This window comes from Vigna angularis, chromosome 4 (assembly GCF_016808095.1).
Source record: "Vigna angularis cultivar LongXiaoDou No.4 chromosome 4, ASM1680809v1, whole genome shotgun sequence".
NCBI lineage: Eukaryota > Viridiplantae > Streptophyta > Magnoliopsida > Fabales > Fabaceae > Vigna > Vigna angularis.
In genome coordinates, this window is record NC_068973.1 from 18,986,618 (window position 1) to 19,005,449 (window position 18,832).

Consider the following 18,832-nt stretch of genomic DNA (forward strand, 5'->3'; position numbering starts at 1 on the left):
AAACCAAGTTGATGTTAGATGCCTCAGCAGGAGGTAATATTAAATGGAAGACTCCAGAGGAAGCAACCGAGTTGATAGAGAATATGGCTACTAATGACAATGAGTTGCATAGTGAAAGAGGAACTCCTATTCAACAAAAAAGGGTTCTACAATTGCAATCAAATGATGCCTTGCTCGCTCAGAATAAGATCATAACTCAACAGTTGGAGAATTTAACAAAGACACTTGCTCAATTGCCAAAGGAATTAAAGACTGTTGCACAAGTTCAACAACAGATGTGTGAACTATGTGGTGGTGACCATATCAATGGTCAATGCGCTTTTCCAGTGGAGGCCCTAAAAGATGTAAATTTCATGGCTAATCAATTTCCATACCGCCAAGGTAATTTCAACCAAAGGTGGAAACCTCACCCAAGCATGGGTCAAGGTCAAGGACAATCTGGACAAGCTGGACAATCAGGACAATTTAATAGGCCACAGCAACAACCAACATTATGGCAACAAGTGTCTACACTCAATGAAAGACATACAAAGTTGGAAGAAACTCTTCAGCAATTTATGCAGGTAACTATTTCCACTCAAAAGAGCACTGAAGCGGCTATTAGAAACTTGGAGATACAAGTTGGCCAAATATCTAAGAAGTTGGAAGATATGCCTGATAAGGGTTTTGGGGCTAATACTGAAGTTAACCCTAAGGAAGAGTGTAAAGTTTTAGTGAGTGTGAATGTTGAAAAAGTTGAGTTAGAGAGAAGAGAAGAAAAAGAAGAGAGAGTAGAGAGAAAAGAAGAGAGAAAAGGAAAGGATCAGAGAAAAGAGAAAGAAGAAAGAAAAGAAAAAAAAATTGAAAATATTCTTCCTTTTCCAACAGATTATGAGAGAATAAAGAAAGAGAGACAAGAGGGGCTTTGTACAAATATCTTAATTCAAATGGATGTTGATCTACTTGTGAATGAAGCATGGCAACAATTTTCAGCTCAGGTAAATCATATGAATCAAATCTCCAAAAGAAAAAGATATATAGAGGAGGAGATTAATGAGTGCAAAGCTGCTAAGAAGAGATCATTCCCTCCAAAAGTGAAAGATCCAGGAAGTTTCACCATTCCTTGCGTCATAGGGATGAAAAAGGTAAGGAAAGCCCTACTTGATTTAGGGTCAAGTGTCAATCTAATGCCTTTATCTTTACTTGAACAAATTGGTGAATTTGACATCAAGCCAACAAACATGACTTTGCTAATAGCGGATGGATCTTCAATGAATCCTTATGGTATAGTAGAAGATGTTATGGTTTGTGTAGGCAAACTACAATTCTTGGTGGACTTTGTGGTGATAAAGATGGAGGATGAAAGGATGCCAATTATTCTTGGAAGACCATTTATGAAAATGGCTAAGGCCATCATTGATGTAGATGAAGGAATAGTGGTACTTCAAGAATAAGAAGAAAGGGTGGTTGTTGATGTCTTCAAAGAAGAGCAACAGATGAAAAAGGAAGAGGCTAGTCATAAAGCTACATGTCAAGATGTACCCATGACTAGTCCTAAAGATGCAAAGTCAGACTTTAAAGGTAAAAATTGTTTCTTGTTTGAGGTTAGGGAAGAAGAAAAAGATGGCAAAGGAAGGACGGTTCATGATGACTTGATGCAAGCACAACCCAAACTTGGTAAACATGTAAGATTCAAGAACAAGTTGAGTGTTGTGAAAGACTATAAAGAGAATGGAGTGATAGAGATAGAATCTCCACATTCGAGAAGAGTCAAAGAGGTGGACTGGAAGCAGTTGATGAGTTGGTGTGATGATAAAAAGATGAACACCAACATGGAAGATGGAACTTGAACTTTATTGGGTCAAGCTAATGACGTTAAAAGAGCGCTTTCTGGGAGGCACCCTAGTGGTTTCAGAACATTAATTCTTATTTTATTATTGATTTTGGTGATGTAATTTTATAAACTCTTGACATTATTTTTATGTTGAAATTTTTGGGTATAACATCTACTAATGGATGCTAGGTGGTTAAGCATCTACTGAAGGATACTAGGTTTATTAAATAGGTTGCTTACCCTACTGATGGGTGTTGGTAAGAAAGATTTGCACCTACTAATGGGTGTTGGTGGATTTTTGGTCAGCCTTGTGACGTTAAACAAGCGCTACCTGAGAGGCAACCTAGTTGATTCATTATATGTTTGTTATTTGTTTTGATTCTGCTTTAGTTGCCTGATAGGATTGAATGTTTGAGTGAAGTGAGAAATTAATTATATGGAGTGAGTGAGGGGATGAGTATAAGGCACCTAGGGCAAGCTAAGAAGAAGGAAAGCAAGTCACGCAAGTGCCGCTCAGCGAAAATTTCCGCTGAGTAGTATCACTGCAGACTTGGGTTGGACTATTTGCCCTTGGCGGGATTAGGCCCATTTAGGTATTTTTATACCCTAGGGTGCGGTTTTGGTTCTATTTTCAGATCTCACTCTTCTCACACACTCTCAAGCACTTTTCTAAGTGTTCTCTCCATTTTCCTCTTTCCCCTTTACAAAAACCTTAATTTCACTCACTTTCTCACTAGGGTTCCATCCAAGATTGGGGTTTAGTGAGAGCACTCCAATTGGGGGGCTGTTTTCTTCAAATTCCTAAAGCATTTTCCATTTATCTAGCATCTCCACCCAAGTAAGTTCAAGCAATTTTAATTCTAGGGTTCTTGAATGCATGAATTGATTTGAACATAGTAGTTTAAGCATGATTCTTTAGTTGTTGTTTGAACCGATTAAAATGTTTGATTTGGGTCTGGAACTAGAAAGATTACATGTGGCTGGAGTTAGGAAGGGTTAAAATTGAGTTTTGAAAAATCTGCAGAATCGCTGCTCAGCGAAAATTTCCGCTGAGCACGAATTCTTGCAGAGGTGCTTTTAAGGCTCTTTTGCTTGTTGGTTTGCTTGCAGGTTGCGCTGAGGGGTTCTGTTTGCCCTCAGCGGTGGTTTGGCATGGTTTTGGGACGATGTTTATGGTTTACTAATGGTTAACAACATGCTTTGTGGTTTTGTGATTTGTGTTTGATGTAGGGATGGCCTCTTCTTCAAGCAAAAGATTCAAGACTACAACTTCCAAGAGAAAGGATAAGGAACCAAAACACACCCATTCTAGCAGATTCCTTTCTCGCAAGCATGAGAAGCATTTTAAGATTGTCCAAGATAGGAGGCTCCTGATGAAAAGGAAAGCTGGAATGATTCCTAACTTTGCTCCACAGTTTGATGAGCAACTGATGAGCAGAAGTTGGAGGAGATTAGCCACATACCCTACACCAGCTAACATAGCAGTGGTGAAAGAATTTTACACCAATTCCAGGAGGTTGGGTGATCATCCTGCTGAAGATTACCTAAGCTATGTTAGAGGCCACGCCATTCGGTATGATCCTAACTCGATTAACAGATTTTTAGGTACTGAATGGGCTGGTGAGCAGTGTCAGTTCGCTCTCTATATGGAGGAAGGAACTGATTTTGATGATGTGGAGAGTGTTTTATGTGTACCAGGAGGACACTTCCAGAGGAACAGAAATGGTGCAGTGGTGAACATTAGGAGGACTGATTTAACTCCTCTGGCAAAGTATTGGATGGCATTCTCTCATGCCAACATTCAGTCGTGCTCCCATGTTTCAAACATCACTGTCAACAGGGCACTTCTTCTCTATTGTGTGCTCAGAAATATGAGCATTAACATTGGTCAGGTGATAGCCAATGAGATACAGGTGTGTGCCAACACTATGAACAACAAGGCACCTTTAGGGCATCCCTCCTTGATTACGCACCTGTGTGAGATAGCTGGAGTAAACATCTATGCTCCACCATTTGAGAGGCTGAGGAAAGTCATTGATGAGGCCTATTATATAGGCAGTATTGTGGAGGTGAGGAGGAAGCTCAGCCAGTTCCACCACGCCGTTCTCGTAGAGGGAGAGGACCAGCACAGAGTCAGGCATCTGTAGAGACTCATGAGGCAGAGCAATTTCAGATGAGGGACATGTATCTCTTATAGATGCCCAGATGCAATCCATCCATAGAGGGCAGGTGGCCACTGCTGAGATGATCATTGGGATGTATGATACACCCCAGCACACAGGTGGACTATGGACGAGTTCCATAATGTGGTGGCATGGCCAGAGGAGAATGCACAGGGCAGTAGAGCTGGAGTAGCTGAAGCTTCAGCTTGGAGGAAGATGAAGATGATGATGATGATGATAACATATTTGAGGATGCTGAAGATGATGAAGAGGAGGAAGATACAGATGACAACACAGGTTGATGAGGAGTTGAGATAACATTTACTGATGGATGCTATCAGCACTAGAGCAGGATCTTTTCTATCTTTTATTTTGTATTGTTGAACTTATTTGATTCTGTTAAGTAGAATAGGGTTGATGTACTCAATTTGAATCTTTATCTGTTATGATGGTTTGCTTGTGACTTTTGTGTGATAAGTAATGCTTGATGATGCTTTGATCTTGATTGATGTTGAGAATGTGCACATTATATGTTGATATACAGGTGGTTCACAAGCTTTGTGAACAAATGCATGATGTTGTGATTGTGATTATGATGCTAAGCAGGATGTGTATGTGGAATGTGAATGAGCTTATATGTGAGATTTTGAGCTCCAGAGTTGTTGTGATTGAATGCTATTACTCTGAAAGCATGAATGACTTTGCTCAGGTTTTCTATGATTGAATTATTTTCTTGTTTGCATCATATGATCAAGGCCATTTGTTGGTAACCCTTTTTGTTAGCCAAATGCATGAATTTAACCCAACTATAAGAGAACACTGTGTGTTCTATCCTTTGAACCCGTAACCTTGAACAAGATAGAAAACCCTCCTTGAAAAGCTTTACCTTGAGTTAAGTTGAAGACGTTTTGTGGTATTAATAAATGTTCAAGTTTGGGATTGTTGGAAAGTTTAGAAAGGAAAAATAAAAAGCATTGAGCTAAAAGTTAAGCATGTGAAAAGCAAAAGAAAAAGGAAAAGCTCAATGAAAAAGAAAGTTGGGAATAATTTAGAATGGTTGTGTTTAGATGATTCTCTTAACTCAAGGGTTTTGTGACTCAGAAAAACCAATTTTCTTTTTAACCAGCCACATTATAAGCCATGGAAAAATCCTTGTGATGATGCTTGTGAGTATTTTTGATTGTAGTTAAATGAAAGGCAAAGTTAATTCATGTAACATTCTGATAGTAGAGTGGATGAGTGAATACCTCTTGTCAACACCCAATTTCGTTCGGATAACTAAATAATATAGGTCTTTCTTTTTTTTATCTTATTTTATTTTGTCTTTTTATGATTTTAATTCTGTTTTTTACTATTATTTTATTTCATTTTTTTATTATTTGATTTTCCATATGAGTATTTTAAAAAGAAAACAAAAAGAAAAAAAGAAACGAAAGAAAAAAAAGTTTGTTCACAAAAGAGGACACGTTTTGGAAGGAGAGCAGTGCGAGAAAAGGTTAGAGGGAATTCGTTTTGGGGAGCACCATCATCATTCAGGTACACGGACATACACTCTTTTTTTGGCTCTCCACCCCTCTGCTCATCTCACCCGTATCCACCCTAACCACATTTCCCTTTCACTCCCAATTCCTCATCTCCAACGGCATCCATCATTCATCTCTGACCAAAAACCTCCGCCTTCACCACGTTTCCTAAGACCATCATCATTCACACACCCGTAACCACCCCAAGAAACAGGACTCCCCTCACCCAGGCACCAACATCATTCACTCAGACACTACTCTCAACTCCTTTCTATTCACTCTCTACTCACTCAACAGGGAGACCTCCTGAGAAACCATTCCTCTAGCACGCACATCACTGAATCTCATTCTCCCACCCAACTTCAAATTCATCTTCCAACTATCAAAAACCCCAAAATCATTTTCATACAGAGAGGGAAGAACATTCGATAGTCATCTCTCACACACAAATTGATTCCTCTTTGTCTTCATGACATCCATTTCCACTGGCACAGAGAAACACCTTCTTCATCATCCATTTATTTTCCATTCTCCCCCTATCTTGTTCAACACCTGAACAACAGTTCATCTTTCATTCTCCCCTCCATCTTGTTCAGCACCTGAAAAACAGAGAGAAATACCAAATCAGAACAGGGAAACAGAAGGGAAGAAGGGCGATCGCCGGCAGCGAGACGTGTCAGCCTTTGAGTCGAATCCGAGCCCCTAGGTTTGAGCTGACCCCTTTGATGGAGGCTGGTGCCGCCGGCAATTGCCTTGGTGGGCTGCGGCAAAAGCAATGAGCTCTCTACACTAGGGTCTGGTCCGTGCGGAGAGGGAGAATGAAGGGTTTGGACCGCTGCGAAGAGGGGAGCACTTTTACCATGAGTAACGTCGCCGACGATCTTGGCGACGACCGGCGAGGACCTCTGGCCAAGCTCGAAGATTATCATGGCGCCTGGTTCGGTGGAAGAAAGGTCCGCGCAAGAGAAGATGAAGAAGGTCGTTCGTAGCGCACGAAAGGAGGAGAACCGCGAACGGCGACACTTCCGACGACCGCGACGGCTCCGGCAGCGTTCTTGGCCGGCCAGAGAGGGTTGCGATGATTGTGTTCGGGCCCGGGGCAGGGGTTGCCGTGAATGAAGGAGAAGAGGAGACCTGGGTTTCGTTTCTGAAATGATGAAGAAGAAACCCTACTCTGATCTGAAAAAGAGGTTAGGCCTAAGTCCAAAGGAGCTTGACCAAACGAATTTCTTTTGCACCCCCGTCTTTTCTCTGCATCCCTACTCTTTTTGGACTGTTTTTGTTTTATCTTATTTTGTGTTTTTTTTTTATTTCTTTATTTCTTTTCGTATTTGTTTGATTATTAGGTCTTTATTGCATGTAAGCCCCTCCTTGTATGATATCCCCACCCCTGTGTCTTGTGTTTCATTTTTTCTTCTCTGGGTTTGTTTATTTCATTTTACGTGCCACTCCAATATTTACCGGACACATTCATTTTCTTAATTAAAAATTATTTAATGAAAAAATTATGAAACAAAAGACAAAAATGAAAAAGTGAAAATAAAATATAAAAGATAAAATGAAAATTAAAAAATGGTTGTAGAGCTTCTGACGTTATCTTTCTTCTTAATATTTAAATATGGTTTTTAGTTTGTTCTTGTTTTATTGTCTTGAAATATTGTTTTTCTAAAATAAAAAGGATAAATTTCAAAATTATAAAAAATAGTTTTTAGTATATTTTTTTTATATAGCTGTAATTTATTTTCTATCTTCATACCTTTCTTTAAAAAATACTTACGTAAATAGTATTATTATTTTTAGGTAACTATTACTATTATTCTATATGAAACCCTTATGTAAATGCATTTACTATTTTAAATCTTGTTTTAAACATTCACGTAAATACTATTTTCATATTATAAAAATTACAAAAATTGAAAGATAAAAATTAAAAATTATAAAGTAAAAATGAAAATAATAAAATAATAAAATAATGATATGAATACTTGTACGATCGTCCGTATCAGTATAATACTTAATATCTTCAATCTTAAAAAATTTTAATAATGGTATGAGTGCTTGTGCGATAGTCCGCATTAGCCTAGCACTCAATACTCTCAAGTCTTTCTAAATAATTAAATAATGATATGAATACTCGTGCGATCGTCCGCATCAGCCTACTACTTAATATCCTCAATCTTAAAAAATTTAAATAATGGTATGAGTGCTCGTGCGATCGTCTGCATCAGTCTAGCATTCAATACTCTCAAGTCTTTCTAAAAAATTTAAATAATGATATGAGTACTCGTGTGATCGTCCGCATCAGCCTAGTACTTAATATCCTCAATCCTAAAAAAATTTAAATAATGGTATGAGTGCTCGTGCGATCGCCCGCATCAGTCTAGCACTCAATACCCTCAAGTCTTCCTTCCTAAATAAGTAACTAATGGTATGAGTGCTTGTGTGATCGTTCGTATCGTCCTAGTGCTTAATACCGTTACTTTTCTTTCAAAAATAATTAAAAATATTTAAATATCATTCTAAAGGTATGAGTACTCGTGTGACCGTCCGTGTTGGCCTAGTACTCATTACCTTCTTTTTCTCAAAAATACCAAAACTATAAAACCTTCAAAAACTAAAAACACCCACATTTTCAAACAACAAAAACAATCTTTTACCCAGAACTACGTGATCCTTGATTCTCCATCAAAAGTGGAGATACGTAGGAGCAAGGCTAGTCCTTGTCAGGTTCACTTCCCAAACATCCAAAATTATCCATAATCATTTCCAGACAAAATTCTCAAACAATTCTCCAAACAAACTTTCCCAAATAGTTTCCAAAAGAACTACGTAACCCTGATTTCTCGTTTTGAATGAGAATACATATGAGCAAGGTCAATCCTTGTCGGGCTCAAAAAACTAAAAAATATATTTTGTTTCTTTAGAGTTTTATTTTTGGGGATAATTAAACATTTTGAAAACCACATCACATTCGCGTATTTAGTTAAAGGTACTGCCTTGGGCAGGCGTGGTAGGGTGCTAATACCTTCCCTACGCGTAACCGACTCCCGAACCCAGAATCTGGTTTTCACAGACCATGCCTTACTTATCCTTTTATGGTTTTTTCGTAGTTTTCCAAAATAAACTATGGTGGTGACTCCAATCTTTTTTTCTAAACCCGTTTCTTTTTTGGATCGTCGTCCCGTCGCGATTCCGGTTGCGACACCCCTTATACACTTTTGTGTTTGAGTGAAACACTTTATCTAGTGAGGAAAGATTCCATGAACACATAAGAACATCTATGCTTAGTTGATTGATCATTCATGAAAATAGCATTTGTTGGATATTATGCGATTGCATGAAAACTACAACATGTGCACATCTTGATTGAAGTCTTTGTCAAGAGCTAATTTGAGTATTTACTTGTCTTGGAAGAAGGAATTTTGAATATGTTGAACCATTGTATGGATTGGTAGAAGATTGAGTTACATCTGGTTTGCTTGAGGACAAACAAAGTTTTAAGTTTGGGATTATGATAACAATTGAAAAACTGTTATTTTTATACTTAAAATTGATATAAAAAACAACCTTTATGACTTAGAAATTAGCTTGGAATCATGCTTTTGCTTATGTTTTTGGAAATAAGAGAGTTAGACAGGTTTTATGCTTGATTTATTTGTTTTTGCAGGTTTTTGAGATAAATTGAGTGAAAGAAGTAAAGGAGCTAAGAGTTGGATTCAGAAAAGGAAGAAAAAGTGCAAAAAAAGAAGAAGCTACAAGTACAGCTCAACGCCATTTACCGCTGAGCGACACTTTGAAGACATGTAGTCACCGCTGAGGGGCAAAAATGCAGCTGAGGGACAGAATAGAAATCACGCACTTACCGCTGAGCGGCATTCTGATGGGCTTGGGCTCACTTTTCTGTAATTTTTAGAATATTATATAAGGTTTTAGTTAACCTAGGTCAAGTATCTTTGGCTGGGACGAAGCAGAAACACACTTTTTTACCCCTTGAAAGAGGATTTTGGATGCTAAGGCTCCTTTCTCACTTTCTAGGGTTCTATCTTTTCACTCTTTCATTGTATTTCATCTAGTTTCACCATGAATATGTTGAACTAAACCTTTATTGTTGTTGGGGAATCAATGTAATCCTTTTGAAACTCTCATGTATGAAATTTGTTCTTCAAAATCTTCTTTAAGATACATGCTTTCTTTCATTAATCGTTAGGGTTTTTCCTCTTTGCTCAAAGCATGCATTGTTTAACTCATTTGATGTCATGATCATTGATTTTGTTGATATGGACACATACGAGGAAATCTAGATCTAGGGAATCTCTCCCAATAGTAGTATAAACCTACACATAGGAGTATGATGATTGGTTGCTTTTAAGCTTCTGTTCACTATAATGCATGATTAATTGCTAGGGAGACAAGACATTGTAAACTAGTGATTATGATTAGGCTTTCTTCGCCAAGACATCGGGTTTAAGGTAATTTAGAAAGTGACATTAACCATTAATGAAGAAAGATGAATTCATGAGTACATGAGAGTAGATAAGGATGAAATTGATAAACTCCAACAACATAATCATCCACATATTTCAATTCACATGTTTTGTTTCTTCTTACCATTGATCAATTCATGCATACATATTTACTTTTGAGTATTTGCATCTAAATCTTAATCAATCGATTTTACAAATCTTAGCTAATAAACAAAACCACACAACTGTCTAAGCCATGAGTCCTTGGGGAGAACAATACTTGGTTTTACCAGGTTTATTACTTGATACGATTCGGTTACACTTGCCGAGGGTTTAAAAAGTTTTTGGCGCTGTTGCCGGGGATCAAAAATTTGTTCATCACACTTGTCCATGATTTGTTCACTGTTCTGATTTCTAATCATATTGTCTATGACACACTGAGGACATTGTGTAGTTTAAGTGTGGTCTATTGGAGGAGATTATGATTTATCTTTGTTCGTTTTTGTTTTCTAGGTTATTTTTGTTGTGTCTGTGTACAGTTTTGCATGTTTCTCTTGCTTCCTGGATTTTGTTTAGGTTGTAGACTTGTCCTCTCCTTCACGTGATTGATACTTGGCTTGAAATTCTTGTTTTTCTTTGCTTGGAAAGATGATTATGATGTGTGAGAGGTTGATTTGATTGTGAGAATTACCCTGTGTGAGATTTGAGTCACTTTGTGTTCTTTCTTGTGTGATATGTCTCTTGATTGCTTGCACACATCCTTGGCTTGACTTTTTTGATAATTCTTCATTTATATTCATGTTTGGAAGTGATAAAGGTAGTTTTGTTCTTGCGCCTCTCTAGCCAAATAAGCCTACCTTATTTTGATCCTTTGATAACCCTTTTGAGCCTATACTTTCCTCATTTCTTTGTTTTGAAGCTCATACACTAGCCCTAAGTTAAAAACCATGTTTACCTTAACCTTAGGGAATTTTGGAGCTTTGGAAGTGTTTTGGGAACAAGTGTGGTCTTCTTGGGGATTCTTATGAATTGGCTAGTTGGTTCCTCTTCTTGTTTTGTTTTGTAAATATGGTGTGTATCTTGTCTCTTACATTTATGTTCTAAAGAGATACGTGTTTGACCTAATTCTCGAACCACATTTGGTCCTTGAGAGACGACCTAGGAGTCACTTCCTAGTCTATACTGCATTCTTATTGCACATTAAATTTGACTCGGGTGCGACACCAATCATCCAACATGTCAATGTGAAATTATTCAAAGAATGCTATCATTCTTTGCTTCTAGTAGTCGAACTTTTCACCCTTGAATAGGGGAGGATGATTGATGGTGTATCCTTCGTTTTTCATCTCCAGGATCGTTTCCTCTAGTCTTGTTAAGAGCTAACCCCGCGAAGTTAGATTTGATACCAATTGAAGTACTTGAAAAACACTAGAAGAGAGGGGGAGGGGGGATTGAATAGTGATAATGGAAAAATTATTTTCACAACCGTTCTAATATAGCACGTGGTCAAGTATCTTATAAAAGCTTATAACTAGTAAACAAGAGTAACTTTTGTCGTGCTACTTAGAATGCGCATTGTAGAGTTTTGTAAGAGGTTCCTTAGCTGAAGAGTAATCGTTTAGCTAGGAGATTTCGTGTGTTTAAAGATAAAAACACAACTGCAGGTTTTTATAAGAGAAACGTTTAGGTAAGAGAAAAGATAAATGCACAGTTATTTTACATTGGTTCACTCCAACTAAGCTGCGTCTAGTCTCGTCCTGAGAGGGTTCCACTATAATCTTCACACGATTAAAATTAAGTATTCTCACCACTCCTGGTTTGAGTATTCGCACCACTCTTGGTACTAGACTACCACACTAAGATTTCCCTGAGTATTCGCACCATTCTTAGTAATAGACTATCACGCCTAGATTTTTTTTGAGTATTCCCACCACTCTCGGTACTAAACTACCACGCCTAAATTTCCTTAAGTATTCGCACCACTCCTAATACTAGACTACCGCATCAAGATTTCCTCAGAATTAGCTGGAAGACTACGACGTCTACGAGAGTAAAATCTTTATATTCTGTGATTTGTTATTGTTTATAAAAAAAAATCTTATTTTGCATTCTTTTGTTAAACATATTGAAATCAAACATCATTTTATATGAGATCATGTCCAAAAGGGTACTATTGATTTACAATATATAAACATAAATCATCAATTTGCTAATATATTTACATAACCCCTTGTGAAAGATAGACTGATACGTCTAAGGATGCTTTTGGGTATGAACTCATTAAATGAATGATTTAAATCAACATATTTATCACATATATCGTATAGCCTTTAGGATTAAGCGTCTAAGACATATCGTCTAGAGACGTCATGCTAAGATGTATCATCTAAATACTTATCGTCTAAAGGATACATCATCATGCATTACATTACATCTAATCAGCATTGAGCCAAAAACAATACGATAAGTGTTAAATGAGAATTGATGTTTTGCTTCACCTACTCGTTCTCTTTTCCCTAGACAGATTACTTTTTCCTACAAATAATTGTTACTTCCTGTGCAAACTTCACTTGCTCTTAGTAACTTCCTCCGCACAAAAACTTCTCATCTTCCAAACCGAAACCTCTATCTCGGCAAACAAGAAACCCTAAACCTCTCTACAACCATGTCTTTTGAAGAACAAGTCGCCATCTTTCTCAAAGAAGTCTACTCTTAGGCTAAGAGAAGACATGTGATCAATGATACCCTAGATAAGCCAATAAAGCTTTTCTTGGAGCATTAGGTTGACCTGAAAGAGCTTCACAATTATGGCTTTAATGTTCTCACCCACTGACGTCCATTGTGCGGCTTAATCGAGTACTTCGAGTGAGATACTCTAGTCCTTCCAAAACTTGTAAGACAATTATAGACAAATGTCGAGTTGTATAACAATGACTGTCTGACCTCCAAGGTACTTAGAAAGGAGGTTATAACGACCATCACAACCATTGCGTTTGTTATTGACTACAAATGCTACAACAACTATTTCTACAAAGGGTGGGACAATTTGTACGCCTAAGAAGAATACAAGAATCATAACAACTAATTTACATATACTATTACGCTATCATTCTCTTGTGCCATCATTCTCTTTGAAAACGTATAACAAGTTTTTAGATTAACTTTGTATGTTTTAAATCCTCTAAGAGAGCTTATCCATTTGTACCTGTTTTAAAAAACGCTTTCTTATTTTTTGATAATAAAAAATGATTTAAAGCACTTGATTATTTAACTTAGAGAAAGTTAGACGTAATAGTCAATTGGACTAATTTATACCATGAGTGGCTATACTCATAGTAAACCAAAAATAATACTCGTTTTATCTTTTTAAAAAGAGTAGAACCTTTTAATAGTACTTAAAGGAGAACTAGATATAACTCAATCAGAATGAGCTAGTATAAAAACAAGTTTTCTATGATATCTTTTTACTGGGTTTCTAAACACTTTCTGAAAATCCTTAAGTATTCAACACTATGTAGATTGTCTAACCTATGCAACCAACAACTAGCACTAAATTACGAAAAGATTTCTAAATTGTTTTCAAACCTTCTAAAATACATGTGATTTCAGTTCTAAATAAATAAATGTAATATGTATTTGTCAACATGTACTCCAATAACTGGAGAAAGTTTCAATAAACTACATATAGTGAAAATTTACAACATTTACATGATTTCAAACTAGAAGGAAAGAGTTTCAAAATTTGAAACTTAACTTTTGATCCATTTTTTTTTTGTTTCATACATTTAATGAGAATTTTGTTAAGGAATTTTATACCCAAAATCTCTGTACATCTCAATCTTGACTTCAAATAGTAAGAAAGGAAGGGTTATCATATTTTAATGTATCATCCATGGGGTAATATACATACGGTATAAGCTTCTTGACTCAAGTGTACAATCTCAGGCGAGTTGTAATTTGCTTCCGGCACATCGGGCATGAAGATAATGTTGAACCACACTCCTTGCAAGTCTACATCATAAATAGAGGGCAAATAAATTTAATTCGCCACTTTACGTACAGATAAAAAAAAACTCTAGGGCACGTTGAAATTGGCATTAAACAAAATAGGTTTATTAAAAAGACTTACTGTGTGACCACATCCAAAAGCCATATCCTTCGGGTTGTTAAGACAAATGGGGCATAACTTGAAAAAAGGAAAATTAATTAATCTCGTAAGCTTAGTATTCTCAACATTAATCTATGCAATACAAAGTTAATGACGGAAGAGCAAGGAACATACTGGTTCAATACCAGCTGGAGCCGATGGTTCAACTGATTCCAAATTTGCCATGTGAGGAATAGCCATGCGTGCATTATCATGATCTATTACTTCATTAGGTGGAGGGAGAGGCCTTCTATGCTGACGAAGAACTGATTCTCCACTGGATCAGACGAAATTAAAAGTCAGAGATCCTAGACTATAACATAGAATTATTATACTTTGAGTTCATGGCTTACTCAGTAAGTTGTATATTTTGGGCTGCCCGGTACTGAAATGGAATTTCCATAAGGGCAGCAAGTGCAAATGCTGCTTCCTTCTTTGATGCTTCAATGTTCTCGGACATGATTTTTGTGAAATTCACAAACTGAAGGAATAAAAAAGCAAACAAATTAGACAATCCATTCATCAATATAAGAAGGGGAAAAAGAAATCCATGAAACTGGAATTAAGAATGGTTTTTCAAAATATGAAGCATGAAAAATTTCCATCCCTTGTTATCAATCACTCATTTTACTTCCAAACTGATCACCACCAGTTCACATACCAATTATTTTCACTGAACAATTCATAGAGCATCAAATTAAAAGCTTGTAGTTGGAATTGGAACTGCAATAGAATCTATTAATTTTAAGATTAGTTTATACAACAATTTCAGTTACCAAATACTTAGCTCAAATATTTTATGTTCATAGGAAATAATGGTAAAATATTGATCTGACATTGTTTGGTCTATATAACCAATTCCTTGCCAGTGGGAAAAGGTTTGGTTGTTGCTATCAACATCTAAGAATTAAAATGTTCTCAACCTAAAATATAGGAGACGTGTCTCCTTTTTTATTTATGTAAATTGCAATTTTTTTCAAGAAGCACTACCCTCCCCTAATAAACTATTGATTCAAACCGGGACAAATTTATAGAGAATGTTTAGACAGAAAATTTAAAATGTCGAATAAGTGAAAAATGATACATCTTTATCTCAATCATACTCCGATGTACTTTTCGCTGCATTTCAGACATTTGGCTTGGTAGTTATATTGAAACTTGTGGTTTATTAATTTAATGACAATAGATCTCTAAATTGTCTGTCTCGACCAAGATGACAACTTCATAAAACATTTCTTTCTCTAATATCCAATTTATTACAGATCTCTGATGTTTGTTTCGGAATTGTACTATCAACTTCATGAATGTGGTGCCAAACTCCAATCCATCTTATATCTGCTTCAACTTATCAAAGCTATGTTAACATAAAAGGAGACAATATTGAATTTTCAGGTGCTATCAACTACCTGAAAGTTGTCAAATACTCGCTCAGTAATGTTATCATCAAAGTGCTTCATCTCATCCCATGGTCCATCTCCAACGCCAACCAATATAATCGAGAGAGGATAGTGACTGATAATCAGAATATCCCACATTTAGGACAGATACATAAACAACAAAAGGTTGAAAAAGGAGTTGCTCTACCTTGCACCAATGATGGAACTAATGGTTGCTTCTTCTTGTGGACTAAGCCTACCATGTGGTGTATCTGGATTTCTGGTAACCTTAAAAAACAAAAAGACGTTCTAGAAAAACAAAGAGAGAAGTAGGGAAAACAATTCAATCGTAACATGAAAAGAAATAAAATGGGAAAAAAATTGATAAAACCTGTCCATCAGCAATAATGACAAGAACATGATATTGACCGTTGTTTCTTTCCACAATGTCAATTGCTGCGTTGATCACAGGGGCAAATGATGTTGGACCTATAAATTAGGGAAGTCTAATAGTTAAATCCCTTGTATACACGCGTCCTCTCTCCAAGGGAATGTTTCCTCTTGGCTAAATTATGCAAATGGTTATTCATCTTTTATGTTTTATTCAATTTGGTCCCTTATCTATTAAAAGGTTCAATTTAATTCTTTATCTTAATATGATTCAAAATGGTCCATCCATGTTTAAAATTAACTCTCTTAATATACAACCGCCACCTTAATTTAAAACACACACACACACACACGTTTCTCTTCTCCCTCCCCTGTGTCAAAAGATATCAATTTACATAAAAGTTAAGATTAAAGATGTCAAAGTGAAACCCGTTCTAAAGACAAAACTGAAATGATTCAAAATGTCAAAGTGAATAATGCCTTAAATATGTCTATCCTAACTATGTAAATGAGCTCAAGGTTGAAACAAAGAAGAGGAAAGTAAAATTTTAAACTTATGATATGTTTAGTCATATACAATAAATCATAAGGCTTTTCCTCCCTTCTCTCTCTCTCTCTCTAAAAGTCAAATATATGTCAGATACTTGTAATAAAATTGTAAAATCTAGTCAGCAGGGAATAGAATGTTGTAATCAAACCTGATAGTTTTAAATATGGAACAATCTCGCTGTAGCGTGCAAGTACTTCCTCAAAACCATGACAAAATCTATTGTCTTCATAAAAACTGAACACATTCTGATCATGTGTAGAAGCTACAATAGTAAATTATTTGGAATCAACAGAAGAGAAAACACAAAATTCATCGAAAGTCAAAAAAGGATACTCACCATCACCAAATCCAAAACATGGTATCAGATTGTCTTCATCAAAGGAAGACAAAGTACGACCAATGATGGAGATAGCTTGCTCATATGGATTAGGACTGTTTCCGATATGATGAAGGCTTTTTCGATGAAAGGAGTGCTTGCCTGCAATTACCAAGGTGAGACTTTCCTATATGTGCCTACATATATACATGTATAATAATGATTTCAGATTCCAAAGGAACAACCTGTCCACTCATTGCTTTTGGTGAAGTCAATAGCAAGAATTAAATTTGAAGATTCCAGACCAGCTTCTCTAAGAGCAGAAACAACCTGAAATATATCTCATATAAGCACGATGCTACTACACATAGTTCATCTACACAAATAGTTCATCTAAGGGGAACACGACGCAGACACAGTCAAACTAATTCATAAATAGTGATTACCCTTATATCGCTTAGATTCATCTTTCATATCCTCTCTAAATTCACCATGCAAAATTAGCAGTGCTGACCTGATTCAATGAGCTGAAATGATCAGCTATATATGTGGGTTGCTGCTTTTTCTGATGACGACTGTTTTCTGAGCTCCTAGCATAAGTAGAGAGTTGATTATAGCTAGTATTCGAATAATCCCCATCATAAGAGGATTCATGATAGGTAGTATTCTCCGAACTCCCAGTATAAGTAGATGGCTGCTGATAGCTATTATTCACTGAACTCCCAGCATAATAAGGGCCATGTTGGTAAAAATTATCTTCAGATATTGACTCTGTATTTCCCATAATTACAGGCCTACTTGCACCAATATCCAGATAAGTAAATAATAATAGACAATGGAGGTAAAAAGATGGGACTAAATTGAATTAAAGCAAAAACCACAGCACCAGAAACAATAACCGTTGATTGTCAATAGTAAAATATCACATGGAAACAAATATAATTAGCATATATTCTGGTGCCCAGTAAGTATTAATTGAATATGTTTTTTTCTCAAATCAAACTTATGATGATTTCCTTCCAATGATTTCCAAATCATAATCAAATTCTGGTTAAATAACAAAACATTCCAGCAGACACAGCGGTCACGTACATCACTAATTACCAGAAAAATCATTAGTAAAGCGATGAGACGAACAGCAGTATAAAACTTAAGTGCATCTGCTGCTAACACAGAACGAATTAGTGAAATTAAATCCAAACGCAAGTTACACAACTATTCTGTCTAAGCAAGCACACATAACAAGTCCATCATTCACAGGTCAACAATGATAAAAATATCTATAACCTAAGGTCGAAGCTAAAATCACAACGATTTTCAATAAAGAAAAGAAAAAGGAAAAACCGGCAGAATCGAGAATTCCAAAACCGAAACAATTGCATCGAATTCATAGCATCGTGAATCGCAAACTAAAATCGACAACGTAATGCCGAAATCGATTCACGAGAATCAACGAGGTTAGGTTAGGGGTTACGCATGAGCTAGGAAGAACTATTGCTATTGGTATGATTAAAAGAAGAAAGAGAGAGAAGTGAGAATCGGTGTTCGAAGTTCACCTTGTGAAACTGCTTTGCGTGAAGTCCAAAGGTTTGTTGCAGAGTTTGGGTTTGGCGATTAGGTGTTAGAGATTGAGAGAAGAGAAAGGTGGTGATGGCCATTTTGTTGTGTTTGATTAGTATATTAGTAATTTAATTTCGTTAGACTCGGACAGAGTTGGTGGCGTTTCTTATGCGTGCACCCGTTGAAAACTGTTTTCCTCTTACGTTTCTCTTGGCTTTGAGTGTTATGCATCCACGAATGTTAAAAATATTGGTGGCGCGGATCTATGTTATAAAATTCATCATATTTTGCAGGAATTTATTAGTAATGAGTATTTTAAAACTTGTTTATAAAAAAAGTTAGGAATAAATATTATATTACCTGTAATTATAAATATTTATTATTTTTAAAAAATAAAAATAAAAATTTAATTTATATTTAATTTAATTTAATTTAATTAAAATTAAAATTAAAATTAATTTGTAATTAGGTTAAATTTAATTAAAAGTAAATTTTACTTTATATTTAATTTAATTTATATTATATTTTATAA

The 18,832-nt window shown here is 36.0% G+C and overlaps 2 protein-coding genes and 1 long non-coding RNA gene across 3 annotated transcripts; 1 reads left to right on the forward strand and 2 right to left on the reverse strand.

Moving 5' to 3' along the window:
- The first annotated feature begins 926 nt into the window (after nucleotides 1-926).
- LOC128196219 (uncharacterized) lies at nucleotides 927-1,433 on the forward strand. Its single transcript, XM_052876459.1, has one exon. It carries the CDS (start codon nucleotides 927-929, stop codon nucleotides 1,431-1,433), a length of 507 nt encoding a protein of 168 aa, XP_052732419.1.
- Nucleotides 1,434-5,219: 3,786 nt separating this feature from the next.
- LOC128196338 (uncharacterized) lies at nucleotides 5,220-6,764 on the reverse strand. The gene is made up of 2 exons (XR_008248538.1): nucleotides 6,358-6,764; nucleotides 5,220-6,097 (listed from the first exon to the last, which is right to left on the reverse strand). It is a non-coding gene; the product is annotated as an uncharacterized LOC128196338 (long non-coding RNA).
- Nucleotides 6,765-13,683: 6,919 nt separating this feature from the next.
- Nucleotides 13,684-18,530, reverse strand: LOC108330023 (E3 ubiquitin-protein ligase RGLG3). Its single transcript, XM_017564468.2, has 12 exons — nucleotides 18,297-18,530; nucleotides 17,255-17,534; nucleotides 16,986-17,070; nucleotides 16,762-16,902; nucleotides 16,573-16,686; nucleotides 15,876-15,973; nucleotides 15,693-15,772; nucleotides 15,515-15,620; nucleotides 14,462-14,589; nucleotides 14,244-14,385; nucleotides 14,091-14,147; nucleotides 13,684-13,972 (listed from the first exon to the last, which is right to left on the reverse strand). The coding sequence occupies exons 2-12, from the start codon at nucleotides 17,522-17,524 to the stop codon at nucleotides 13,889-13,891; spliced, it is 1,305 nt and encodes a 434-aa protein (XP_017419957.1). The 5' UTR covers nucleotides 17,525-17,534; nucleotides 18,297-18,530; the 3' UTR covers nucleotides 13,684-13,888.
- Nucleotides 18,531-18,832: the final 302 nt, after the last annotated feature.

Bases quoted from the DNA above. Each gene is read 5' to 3' on its own strand.
- LOC108330023 (XM_017564468.2), bottom strand. From the start codon at position 17,524: ATGGGAAATACAGAGTCAATATCTGAAGATAATTTTTACCAACATGGC. The intron at 14,386-14,461 runs GTAAGCCATGAA...CGTCTGATCCAG, and splicing joins CAAAATATACAACTTACTGA to TGGAGAATCAGTTCTTCGTC. The intron at 14,148-14,243 runs GTATGTTCCTTG...CCTTTTTTCAAG, and splicing joins CTCCAGCTGGTATTGAACCA to TTATGCCCCATTTGTCTTAA.
- LOC128196219 (XM_052876459.1), top strand. From the start codon at position 927: ATGGATGTTGATCTACTTGTGAATGAAGCATGGCAACAATTTTCAGCT.